At 36.1% G+C, this 14,305-nt stretch overlaps 1 protein-coding gene across 1 annotated transcript; it reads right to left on the bottom strand.

Annotated features, from left to right (window-relative positions):
* Positions 1-109: 109 nt before the first annotated feature.
* LOC126732365 (ras-related protein RABH1e) lies at positions 110-3,221 on the bottom strand. The gene is made up of 6 exons (XM_050435161.1): positions 2,926-3,221; positions 1,934-2,004; positions 1,586-1,674; positions 1,277-1,388; positions 827-917; positions 110-567 (listed from the first exon to the last, which is right to left on the bottom strand). The coding sequence occupies exons 1-6, from the start codon at positions 3,040-3,042 to the stop codon at positions 427-429; spliced, it is 621 nt and encodes a 206-aa protein (XP_050291118.1). The 5' UTR covers positions 3,043-3,221; the 3' UTR covers positions 110-426.
* Positions 3,222-14,305: the final 11,084 nt, after the last annotated feature.

Here is a 14,305-nt window from a genome sequence, read left to right as displayed (position 1 = left end):
CATTGACCTAAATACAAGGTATGTGTATGTTATACCCAAAGCATACTGATACCTTCTTATATGTAATAAGATGATCCAAGAAAAAAAAAATGTAAGATGTCTTACAATATATCCAAAGAGTTTCTTTTGTAATAAATGAAATCCTGAAGAGAATTTGCAGGTCACACTAATAACATTTGGGAGAAATTTCAAGACAATTACTGCAGAAAACAAATGCTAATGGTAATAAAGATTCCAAAATATCAACCGTTGTTTGTCAGACCAAAAGCATTACTACCTTTGTTCACTAAGCACTCAAGTCTGCCGCAACTTCATCTAGCTATAAAGCGCCTGATCTCACTCAGCTTTCATATCTGAACAGCGTCTCTCTCTCTCTCTCTCTCTCTCTCTCTCTCTCTCTTTATCTTCTGAAACAGATACATTTCTCTAGCACCAGCAACCTCCTTGCTGCTCTTGATGGGATGAATTGGCAGTGGGTTTTAGATTTATGTCAACCATGTCTTCCTGTTTTGTGGAAGAAAGGGTTTCCATCCCTGGCAAGGCAGCAGCAATCTTACGGAAGAGAGGCTGCAATTTTAGGTAATGGAAGTTATCAAAAATATGAGAAACCAAAACAACATTACACAAAAACAGACATGTATCAGAGGAAGGGATCATTGCAAACTAAATGGGATGGTCAGCATGGACTTAAAATTCTCCACTAGAAATATACTAGAAGAAATGCACTTTGAGTGCAATGACATAAGATGAGATAATAGATCACTCCCCACCCTAGAGTTACAAAAGATATGAAGCAATTAAGGATCTTTTATCCCCTAAAATTTACCTTGATATTGAATCCTGCTTTTGCACTGGTTTCTATAAACATGATTCCAAACTCACGAGACTTGGCATCTCCCTCCTCTATAGATACTTGCCTGTTTGATCACCAAAACAACATAATCAGAACAATTTTTGGAAACAGAATTACAGTAGCAAAAGTAATAACTAGATCAATGTTTCTGATAAATCTAACATAATAAAGCAGGAATTCCTTTGTACTAATGACAACAAAACTGTACTTAGCAACAACAAAAAAATGACAAAATTCTCTTACGCTCTTTATGATCAATGCCAAAGCATGCCAACTCACAGAAGATAAACCGGTACTGTCTAGTGTTTTGTTAATGAGGTTTATCAAATCTAAAGAAACCAACTAAAGACATAGGTCATGTTGACTCCCATGAATAGAAACTGAAATTATTAAACTTGAACAGATAATCTGTTAATTCCTCACCTTTTATCAACAAGATCAGTTTTGTTCCCAACAAGTACGATGATGACATCACTGCCCCGTTCTGTACGTACCTCTTCAACCCACCTGTTAATATTCAGGAATGACTGCCTATCTGCATTATGACAGCTTTGTTAGGAATTAGAAAACCATGTTCATCTGTATGGCAAAGTCTAAGGGAAAAGCTTTTAGCTTCTTCTTATCTTCCTGAAATGAACTCAATTTGACAGAGAAGCTTGCAAGGAGTGTTCCCCCCAAAAAGAAATTCTAAGGAAACAAGTAAACTTCTCTTGAGCTAGACTAAATACATACTTGCTACGTCATAGACAATTACGGCAACAGAAGAATCTCTGATGTAGCTTGGAATGAGACTCCTAAATCTTTCTTGCCCAGCAGTATCCCTGTGAAGTATATTATCATATTATACCAACAAAACTAAACGGATATATACATCAAATGCATAAATAGAAAAAATTGGAAAAACAACTCGGGTATGTCACCAAAATCAGCTACTAGACAGTTTACTATCTAATGTTCATTACAAACATTGTAAAGCATGGTAAACTTTGCTTGCTAAGCCCTAAGCCTGACCAACGTTTATTCTGTCAGCAAAAATCTTTTAACTTGGGAGAATATTTAACAAAAGGTGATGCATCTTACCAAAGCTGCAAACGAACTGTCCGATCTTCAAGGTACATTGTTTTTGACAAGAAATCAATTCCAATTGTAGCCTGCAGTTTATGTAGCTAAGCATTAGGCAAAAGTTTAATACTGTGGAAATCTAATTTCCATAACCAAATTACCTACTTTAATCATCTTCCATTAAACCTAACAAAACATAATGGGCACTAACTGGTGGCAGAGTATAACAGTAATGTCTTTGAACAATTATGAGTAATCAGCTCATACACACCTACTAAAATCTTTGCCTGAATCCTTGTTCTAAATTAACAACGCAAAACTTCATGTTTAATTCCTTTTGCTTTTCTAGCGGTAGCAACTAAATGAATTAAACATTCATCCCACTAAAGGATATATAAGCATTTACAATTCATCCCATTAATTGAATACACCACAAACAATAATAAAAGTGAACCAAAAAAAAAAAAAAATCAAAGACGGCACAATTATAATTACAAACCCTTCAAGAGAACAAATCTTCGAATCCAAATTAAAAGGTTCAATAAATAAACTAATAATCCCTTGAAAAATTGTAAATATCATCCAAGATTGTAAAAAGATAAATAATAATTTTACATGAGAATTGATAAGAATCACGTTTTCGAAGCTAATTTTTATCTTAACTTATCTCTCAAACAAAAATTAAAACATTGTACTCATTGCACAAAATTCTTATTTTTGTGAAGAACGGAACATATGATTGGTAAACAGCTCTACCCTAATTTTTTAAGAAGCTGGTTCTTGGAGTCGAACCCGTGACACATTGCTTGCACAATAAGAAATGTATAAAAAAAAATGATAATTCTAATAATGTAAAAGAATGAAAAGATTGTTATTGAATGATGAACGATCCACGTGAATTTCCAAAACGACAAAACTCATGTTAAGAATCCAAATCACAAATATTCATATATGAACATTCAATAACATGAAAAGAAAGAAAGGTGAGAGGTCCTGAGTCTGAGACAGACCTGGTAGGTGGCGTCGAATTTATCGTACATGAAGCGAGTAATGATGCTGGTTTTGCCTACGGATTGGTCACCCAAGAATACCAGCTTGTATTTGGCTAGAGGGGACACAGCTGCCATTTCTTTCTTTCTTTCTTTCTTTCTTTCTTATAGAGAGTGTATTTCGGGTATGTGGGGTGTGCAGGTTAGGATTGTTAGATCTGAATCTCAGAAAATTTTCTCTCTCTTCTGAAAATATGGAAGAGAGAGAGAGAGAGAGAGAGAAAGAGAAAGAGAAAGGGAGACAAGAAAGAATGGATGTTTTTGAGTTGAATGTATATATAGTTGTTTCGAGGAGAAACCGCCAAACACGACGTAGTTGAAGACGGCAGAAGAAAATAAAAAGTCTAATCTTTCAACTTACCTTCTTGTTATTACATTCATGTCTATCAATAAGGTTTTTTTTTTTTTTTTTTTTTTTTTTTTTTTTTTTTTTTAATTTATATTTTAATAATTAGAATAACGAGCCAGAGATTTCGAACCTAGTTCTCCTCGTGAGAGCAAAGAATGTCAATGAGGTAAATATAAATCAAATTGTTTAAAGAATGAGTAATTATTCAATATTATGAGAGTACAATTGTGTTATTAATGATTATCACTACTCTATCATATTTTACTATTTTAGTGAATCATGTCAATTGAATTTACTATGATTCATTATTTATGTGAGGTAAGAGAGTACTATATTTTTTGTATTATAAGAATATTTAATAATTTTTCCTAAGGTAGAGGGAAAAGTTGCATGCTTTAAATACTAATTTGGGTGTGATGTATTATGTGTCTCAGTTAGAAATTATTTAAAACAATTATCAAAATATTATAAGATAAATGGTTGCTTACCTAGAAAATGTTTGCCCAAGATGGTTGAAGCCCAATAAATATCTATCTAATATAGCATGTGATGCTGCATAGGATCAATAGGCTGAATGCTTCGGCTTCGATGGGCTACTAGTGGTTGTGGAAGGCTTACAATGATGAACACACAATCAAAAGGGGACCGGAGTGAACCGGCCAAACACCCTCTAATGGCTAAGTTAGTTTCTCACAAGAAATGGAATTCCAACTTTATCGGATGTAAAATCTTAGAAAGCACACACTTACCTTGATTTGATTCAGACCGGTCCTTATATAGAGAATCTTGGAGCGGTTATTGGCTTAGTAACTTCCCCAAGATTCGTGGAAATTAGTGAGTCCAGACATAACTTCCTCAACGGCTATAGGAATTACAACCGTTGATGGAAGTTACATACTTAGGAGGATTCTGTGGCGATGAATATGGCTTTGGTAACCGCTCCAAGATTTTGTGGCTCGAGTCTTCCACACATGTGAGTGAATCTATACCTGAGGATTTCTAAGTGTCTTGTGGTCGTTCATGCGCTTTGTGCATGGACGACTCTTTTGTTCATGCACGGAGTGTTATGTGAATTGTCCATGTGCTTTGCCTGTGGACGACTCCTCTGCTCATACGGTCTATTTGAACATTTGACTCAAGGTTCATGGACGATTCATATGGACTAACATGAGATGTAATTTTCACTATCCCTATCCCATCAGTATGTATCTCAATTAGTTTAGTGAAATCTCTCATTTTTGTCATGATGATCCTAAGCATGGTGAAAATCAACTTTTCTATTGGCACTTTGCTTTTGCTATATAAGGATTGATCCCTATGTGTCTGTGTTTTTTCTTCAAAAATGTTATTTGCGCCCTTTTATTAGTCTTTGATCTGGATGATCAACCAAGGATATGACATAAGTATCCCATTGGCGGTTGGACCCATTGAGCAAAGTAGGCAAACAACATTCACTTTAATTAGAGGTTCCATCAATTTGGAGGTTTTTTTTTTTTTTTTTTTTTTTTTTTTTTTTTTTTTTTTAACCTTTCCATTTAATCAACATCTTTCTGCCTTTATGTCCAATTTTCTGGGAAATTTTTAATAGCAAAAGGCATTTTTTCACCATTCAAATATTGTTTCTTTTTATATTAAGAGTTTTGTGGTTCAGTAGCATTATCTTAATTCAAACTTTAACCCACTTATCTTATCCTTTTACTTTACAAAAAGAAAATGTATTTTTCTTTATTTATTTATGAAAAGTGCAAATGTAATGGCAAACTAGTTGACCTTCACTAGTAATTAAGTAGCTTCATTACTCAAAGAAATAAAAAATAATAATAATTAAGTAGCTTAATTGTGTAAGAGCGCATTAGGGAATGCTAAAGGCAAGTATTGCAAATTTTTTTGCAATACTACTACAATGCAATTCTATCTTTAGAATTGCACTGTAGCAGTATTGTAAAAAAATAAAAAATATTTTCTCTAACTTTCTCATCTCTGTCTCTCATTTCAGTCCTCTCTCCCTCACTCCCACTCTGTCTCTCCATCTCCCACTCCCTGTTTCTCCCCAGCAAACTCCACTCCCACACCCACAACTTCCCCCCTCCACCGCCCCAATTACATCCCCAATCGCATCTTTGACCCCAACTACGTTCTCATCTTCGACACCACTCTCCGCGACGGCGAGCAATCCCCGGCGCCTCTCTAACCTCCAAGGAAACACTCGACATATCCCGGCAGCTCGCCAAGCTCGGCGTCGACATAATCGAGGCTGACTTCCCCGCCGCCTCCAACGACGATTTCAAGGCCGTGAAGACCATTGCCAAGGAGGTTGGCAATGCTGTCGATGCCGATGGGTACCTTCCGGTCATCTATGGTCTCTCTCTGTGATTTGTAATGGGGTCCGGTGGTGTGGGTGTGGGGTTTTGATTTGTGGGAGTGGGTTTTGGGTCGCGATGGTGCAGTGGCGACATGGGGCCGTGGTTGTGGTTGGGTATTGATCTTGCATGGGGTCGTGGTTATGGAGACAGCGCCGGTGGAGGCGTGGAGATCAACTTCTGATGGGTTTTGATGGGGGTTCTGAATGGATTTTTATTTTTATTTTTTGTGGGTTTCTTTGCATGGTGGTGGTGGGTGTGTTGTTGCCATTGTGGTGTCTTTGGTTGTGGTGGCAAAGATGGGTTTCATTTGTTTGGATTTTTGCCGTGGGGTGGTGGCGTGGCCATGGGTTTCGGTTTGGGTATGTTCTTATGGTGGTGGTGGTAGTAGGTGGTTGCAGATTTGGGTTTTTGTTTTTATTTGGGTTTTGATATATATTATTTTATTATATAGATATATTATTTTAATGAGTAGAATAGAAAAATAAAAGTTTGGGATGCTGGAAGTATTGTAAAATGGTATGGTATAAATGATAAAGTGGCTTTTTGAGTTGGTAAACTAGAGTAGAGTAGCATTTCCTGATGCTAATGCTCTAAGCATGCATGGAGCTTGAGAAACCTGAGGTAACATGACACTCTTTTTTGTTCGGCCCAAGCCCACGACTCCTGAATCTACACGGTGCTCAAGTGAGTCGAAGACATTTACCTCTTTGGCTTTTTTGGATATGATAAATACTAAAATTATTACAAATTTGGCTTTACAAAATACAAATTCATGTTATAATAAATGTGATTAACAGATTATAACAACTTAATTAATGAATGTTGGTATGATTACTAGTATTTTTTAATTTTTTTTTGAAGACGGTAACTTTTACTATTAAGATAATTTAGCCAAATAAGTTAAAATTACAATATTAAAGTGTGGAGGTACATTTTTCATTCACACTAGTAAGCTACTAAGAGCATCCACAGCAGTGGAGCTAAATTTTTAGCTTTTTAGCACCATAAAAAGTCATTTTATCTATTTAACTTCTCACATCCTACAGCAATGGTTTTATTTGAGCTTTTAACACAATAAAATAATATTTTATTCAACCACCAATACACAACCACAACCACCATCAAACCCATAAAAATCACTGGACAACCTCACCGTGCCCATCAAAACCAGTGAAGAAGAACAAAAAAAGAATGCAGAAAAATCAGCATAGCCAAACCCAAACCCATGCCCAAAACAAAAACCTAGCCTGAAACACAAACCTAAAACATAAGCACAGCCTGAAACACAAAGCTAAAACACAAGTCGAAACGCTGAAAATAGAGAAGAGAGGCCGAGATGGGTCAGGTCGACGGCCGAGCGTGGGTCGGCGGCAATGGGTCTATGGCAACTAGGCTCATGCAGATCAGCAATCGGTCTATGGAGGAAGAAAGAAGAGATGGAAAGGCAGTGAGAAGAGAGACACGAAGAAAGGATAATGAAATGCAGAAAGAATAAAAAAATAAAAAAAAGTACTGTGAACGCAAAATAATTTTTTTTTTTTTAAACTCTCAGCTACAGTGCACAGTTGTGCACTATAGCAATGATTGTAAAATTTTTACCTTTAACTCCACTACTGCAACCCTCTTTTTTATGTGTAGCGGTGTTAAAAATAGTTTTTTAGCTTTTTAGCACCACTATTGCTAGTGCTCTAACATGTCTAACAAGGTTGTGAGCAATAAAAGTGTCCAGTCTCATAGTATGGAAAAAAAAAAAAAAACTAAAATCAACAAAGGCTTTTGTTAGGTTCTTACTTCTTAGCCTCAGCAATCAAATTGACCAATGAAGCATAACACTGATCTTCCCTCTAACACATCAATATGTAAATTTTATGTAGTAAAATTAAATAATGTCCCTAATATCACTATTTTTTCTTTATATATATATATATATTCTTTAGCTCGTGTTAGGATTTGAATTTTTTTTTTTTTTTTTTTTTAAGTGCATTCAAAATTCTTTGAATATATAACAATTCCTCGGACATAAAGGAAATCTCTTAAGAAATTTTCCAAAAATAGAAGTTAAATATTTTAAATCTAAGGCCTCGTGAATATCATACAATGCCATCCTCTCATAAAATAGATTGCGTAAAATTTACACCAACATGTGCATGGATATGTAGGTGCAAATGTGCAAGTTACACACAGAATGGAATAAATCCATATGATGCTGCAGGGTGAGGAAAGCAATCCCATCCCATTAGCTAAAAATTTAACTATCTTATAAAGAAATCAATGAATTGTTCTACAAACACATTATTTTATATATCTATATATATATATATATATTTTTTTTTTTTTGCAATAACTCTAACGTAGCAAACTATGAGTAATTAACTATCACTTGTACATAGACTTATTATTTTTTCTTTACTAATCACACTATATTTGATTAAAATTGTGACAAGAAGTTGTAATAATTTTCATGGCATAGACTTTTTCAAAATGAATTAAGGGATGGGGATGGAATTTATTGCTTGCAGCTTGCACACAATTAACGAGAAATCTTGCAACCAAAAGTCTAACAATGTCTTTAAATCCAACAGTACTTTTCTGGCCTTGTCTTTCAGCTGTTCTCTTGTTATGAATAAATAGCTTCATCTTACGGCAAAAATGGAGCCCAACAACATGGCACTTCCTCCGCCACAGCGTATGAATCCAGATTCCAGAGGATGGATTAGTCATTATTATTGTCATGGTAGGGTGTGAATTTTGACCGGAAATAAGATTGTGTAAGTTTTTTTTTTTTTTTTTTGCTGAATGAGATTATGTAAGTTTTACACCAGCATGTGCAATTGCGCATGAATTTGTCAATGCAATCATGCTCCTGCAACATACACATGGCAGTGAAAATAAGCTTATTGCTTGTATAATTCAAAATGTACCATATTTTAACCAATTAGGCTCATAATTTACCCATATTTAAGTTATGTAAAATTATATAAAAATACATAATTGTTATAGCAATCATATAAATTTACATTGACGCTATTAATTTTGAATTTAGTGTTTTATTACTTCTTTATGTATCTCAAGGATGAGGAAGAAAGTTAATGATGATTGTTATATGTGAAGAAAGATAAACAATTTTAAAAAATCAAGAAGAAATTGATATTTTAATAGAAATGTAGATAATTTGATATGCAGTATTTTAAAAAATGAGAATGTAAAATAGAAAAAAAAAATGTCAATGTGGATCCAAGCCCTTTAAAAGGTGGACAAATCTCTAATCTAATGCATTGTACAAGAAATGATGATGACATGATGTCACATGGTTAATTTTGGATTCGCATATGAATCATATTTCGTCTTCTTTTATTATTATCATGTTATTTTGTGTTATTTTGCCTGTGATAAATAGAAATTTTATCATAAAATAATAGTCTTTCATTGCAATTAGGGGTGGTCAAGCACTAATTTGGGCCAACCCACCAAATTGGTGTCACACAATTGGGCTATTGACATGACCAGGTAGTAATTGGAGGAGAGCCCATTATTTTGACATGGGCCAGAGCAGTTGTCAACTGTGAATTTTGAATTCTGACAATACCAACCCAACCAAATATATATATATATATATATATGTATATGTATAGAGAGAGAGAGAGAGAGAGAGAGAGAGAGCTTGAAGCAGACCATAAACAGAGCAAAAACTAAAGAAGACCTTCAGGACCAACAACAAGACCCAACAAAGACTAACCAGCGGCAACAAAAACATAACAGAACAAGAACCATTGAGTTTTGAACTGAACAAAAATAGAGCAACACCTAAGCTAACAAAACCCACAAGCTTCAGATATTAAATTCAACAGAACATGATATGAATGAAAAAAAAAATAGGGATATATACTGAGGATTAAAAACTTTGTGATATATATTGGGGATTAATATATATATATATATTTATATATATCAGACCAGAATGCAAGTCACCTTCTGGATAGGGCACGCAGAGCTGCTTTTAGAACCAGAGGCCCCTGACTGGCAGGCTGACCATTTTATCAAAAAATTTGTGATGCTTTTTGAAGGTGGGCTGAGCCCAAACCTTACATGCTTATAGTTCCTTTATGCCAAAGACCAACAAATCTTAGATGAGGCCCACAACAGGCCTAACGCCATCAACCCAGATTCCAACTACTCAGACCAATAACAACATATATAATAAATACTTAAATATCCCACACGGACCAACACCAATACCGCTAAACCAAAAACCAACAAATGTCCATCTAGCGTCAAATGCAAAATATCAACCCCATTCTTTTGACATCAATGTATCTGGCTTTTTTTAGATTGTTTTTATTTATTAAAAGTGTGCTTTTATAATTGGACATTGAAAAGTGGGAAGAAATGAAGTTTTAAATAATATATATAAACAAAATAAGCTAAAAGCTGAATTAAAAAGTTAATGACAAATGCACTTGACACCCCCTAATTGGATTCAAGTGCGACAGTCACAATCCTCCCGATTGACCTTAGTCACTAACCTTATGTCTTTTTTTTTTTTTTTTTGATAACCTTCAATATATTTCAATAAACAGAAAGAGACAAAGCCTGGACATCTCCCAAACAAACAGAAGCCACAGAGGCTGGGAGATTGTCCGCACAAAAAGAAAAAGAAGAACAAGACTGAATTGTGTACTTTGCTACTTCATGAGCAACAGCGTTTCCACTTCTTTTAATCCAAAAAAACAGACAAGAAACAAAAGATTTTTCTAACAGCCAAATATCAGAAACAAGAGAAGAGATAGCCCATGGCAGGCCGTGTGGTCAAGGATAGAGTCAATACAGATTTTTGAGTCACTTTCCACAATGATCTTCCTCCATTTCTCACCATTGGCTAGGTCTAGTGCCCACAAGATAGCTTCAGTTTCAGCTGCAATTGGAGACCTCTTTGGCATAATCTTGGACCAGGCCATCAGAACCGCTCCTTGTTCATTTCTGGCTACTACAGCAAGCGCTGAGGTGTTTTGAGCAATAGCTGCATCCACATTGAGCTTGATAAATTCCGAAGGGGGTGGGGACCAACAAATCACAGGTTGTGCCATTATAGAGTTTTGAGGTTGTGAAAAAACTCTTGTACGTTCTTTAAACTTTTCCCCAATTTTGCCAATGGATGCCTTAAGGTCAGTGGTACCTTTTTGATGAATGACTGCATTACGAATGTACAATATCTCCTTTAGAGTGAACGCCATCTTAAGTGAAACCAGCCAAAGATCTTGTGCTTGACAAGAGGTTTCGGTGGTTCTAGTATGAGCTTAATGATGTCACAAGGTTGTGCTAACTGTACATCCTCTGATCTGAAACTCCAACTTGTTGCAAACCAGAGCGCCTTTGTAGCAGGGCATTTGAAAAATAGGTGAGAAGCAGATTCCACCTCCTGATTACAAAGAACACACCATGGCTCAGTAATGTCCATTCGGGTCATCAAATTTTCCCTTGTAAGAAGTGTATTGGTAGCAACTCTCCAAAGAAACATTTTGATTCTTTCGGGAACCCTTATTTTCCAGATTTTGGACCAACTTACAACGGAGGATGCTTGGGAAGGGGCGTTTGATAGCATTTGATTATAGGCTGATTTGACTGAAAAAAAAAAAACCTTTGGAGTCCGAAATCCACATGAGCTTGTCTGGGCACGGTGTGGAAGGGATGCGGATGGAGAGAATAGCCTGAGCTAATGTGGGGTTGAAGATATTCCGTACCAAGGATGTTCTCCAGGTGTGCTGTTCAAAGTCAATGAGTTGAGCTACCTTCATTTCTGATTGGACAATTGATCCATCTTTTGGTGTGGGGATGAAGCCATTTAACCAGGGTACCCATAGGTCCAGCCATACATCAACTGATTCCCCGTCACCAATAATGAAACGAGCTCCCTCCCGAACCACTTCCCTAGCTTTCTCTATAGCTTTCCAAACAGGGGAGGCATGTCTAGCTGCATTTGAGCTTAGCCATTCATCTTTTACCCTATATTTTGCTCTGAGAATCCTCATACAAAGGCTATCTCTTTTGGTTGCGATCATCCAGGTCAACTTTGCCAGTAAGGCAGAATTCATGGTTTTTGATTTTTTGAACCCTAAACCACCCTCACTTCTTGGACAGCATAAGCTATCCCAATCTTTCCATGCTAGAAATCTGCCTTCATGTTTGTTCAAGTTCCACCAGAACCTTCTAGTTAGGGCATCCATTTTGTTACACACCTTGTTTGGAATAGAGAAAGAGGACATAGAGTAGATTGGTGTTGACAACGCCACCGAGTTTATCAAAGTCCTTCTCCCTGCCCAAGAAAGGCATTTGCTCCTCCAACCCGATAGTTTTGCTTCAATCTTATTCTCTAGGAATGCAAAGTCCTTAAAAGGTGCCCTTGACATGAACATTGGCGCTCCTAGATAGACTGCTTCCTTTTTTAGATTTTTAACTTGGAGGATGCCTTTTATGGACCTTCGGACATGGCTATGGGTATGCTTTGAGAAAAAAACGCCCGACTTCCTTCTATTGATAGCTTGGCCTGACCACCTACAGTACTTCTCCAAAATTTTCACTAGGCTTTCTACATCTTTTCTGGAAGCTTTTGAGAACAACACAATGTCGTCGGCATACATAACATGAGAAATAGTCGGACCACTGATACTAGTCTTTATGCCAGCAACATTTTTAAGCCTGAGATCGTGCTCTATAAGTCTGGATAACACTTCTTGTCCCAATATGAAAGGTAAGGGGATAGTGGATCCCCTTGCCTAAGCCCCCTACTTGGCTTAAAGCCCGCAGACTTGCCCCCATTTACAACCACTTCAAATGAGACTGAAGATACACAAGACATGATCCAATTTGTGAAAGTTTCATTGAATCCAAAGTGAAGAAGTACAGCAGACAGGAATTTCCAATTCACTCTATCATATGCCTTTTGAAGGTTAAGCTTGATCGCCATGAGACCTGACTTTGTCTTGCAGGTCTTGAAGCTGTAGAGTAATTCCTGAACAATGATTTGGTTTTCCGCTATCCACCTATTTGGTATAAAAGCCGATTGGGTAGGGGAGATCAACTTATCCAGTAAAAGTCGAAGCTTTTCCACCAAGAGTTTTGAGATAATTTTGTAGACCACGTTGCAAAGGCTAATTGGCCTATAATGATTGACAGAGGTAGGGTAAGATAATTTAGGGATGAGGACAATTAAGGAGCTATTTACCTCTTTTGGCATTGATCCCTCGGTGAAAAATGATGTTATGTTGACACCCCATTTTGCAACCCGCATTTAACCTCACATGGAGGGTAAAAGGGTAATTTCACCTTGGAAATATGCATCTTGATTCTATTCACTAGATCCTTAATCTCATTTTACCAAAATGATCTTGATGTTGTAACGATCAAATCGACTGGTCATAAGCCCTAATCGGACCATCAGATTGAAAGTTATCATCAAATCAAGTTCTAATGGCCGAGATACACAATCACAAATTGAGTCCGACTATATGTGATTATGAACAATTGATTTCAATTGGTTATAAATATAATCAATTTGAGAACAATGATGTGTTATAATTTGATTGGTTAGGACTATATTTTATGGTAGGGTTGCATACACATAATTAACTAGATAGTTAAATATTAATTATTCAATGAGTAATTTGTGCAACTATATTTTAATTAGGGTAAATTTGGAACCAATTAAGTCTGAAATAGGAGTGATTGGAGTAATTTAATGTCAATAAGGAGCTAATTTGGGACCTATTAATGTTAATTGTGCTGAAATCATTTTCTAACAAATGACCTCTGCTCACTATTTCATCGATATCTCTCAGAATATTTTGAATCTATGAATGAGGTTAGTTTTCCCAGAAACTAGACATCCAAGGCTTCAATTTGAGCACAAGAACGAGACAATTCCGATCAGAATTGTATCAGATATGATTATTTGAAATTTGCTCTACAGGCTGTTACAGCAGCTACGGGAAAACGAAATTTTGGCTTGCTCTTCACTCCCACCAATCTTTCTATTTAATGCACCAGATTTCCCCCAAGGCTAAAATGAGGTCTAGGTTCATGATTCTTTGTCAACCCTCATTAAATGACCTTTCATTCATATTTCCTCCACTACTACTATATAAACCCCCTATCTCCTTCATTCCAGGACACATAAAAAAACCCCCTCTCTCCTCTTTTCTCTTGAGTTCTAGTGAAGTTGAGTAATCTTGTCATATCTTGGTCTTCTTGAGACTCAAGGTATTGAGTGAGACTCACTCTCCCTCTCCTAGATCTTTGTTTCCTTCACCCTTAGGACCTCCATCAAGAGTCCCCTCCTTCACCATATGGATCTTGCATGAAGGTATAATTCCCTTCCCTAACTGTTTGTTTGTGTTGCCGTGATGAGAATTTAAGATTAAAACATGATAATTCCCTTTGAATATGTTTGAATGTTCTTCACATGTTCTTAGTTGTTCATCACATGTTCATGCATATCACTAGATTTAATCTTAAATCCACGTAAAAAAACATGAAAAACATGTTTGTTTAATAATTCTTTCAAAATCCTTGAATCTAGGTTATCACCATCCACACACATTCACTAGAATTTATTTTTCAATCCAAATGCAATGCT

Source organism: Quercus robur, chromosome 6 (assembly GCF_932294415.1).
Source record: "Quercus robur chromosome 6, dhQueRobu3.1, whole genome shotgun sequence".
NCBI lineage: Eukaryota > Viridiplantae > Streptophyta > Magnoliopsida > Fagales > Fagaceae > Quercus > Quercus robur.
The sequence above is the reverse complement of the archived record's forward strand: the minus strand, read 5'-3'. Positions and strand labels throughout refer to the sequence as shown.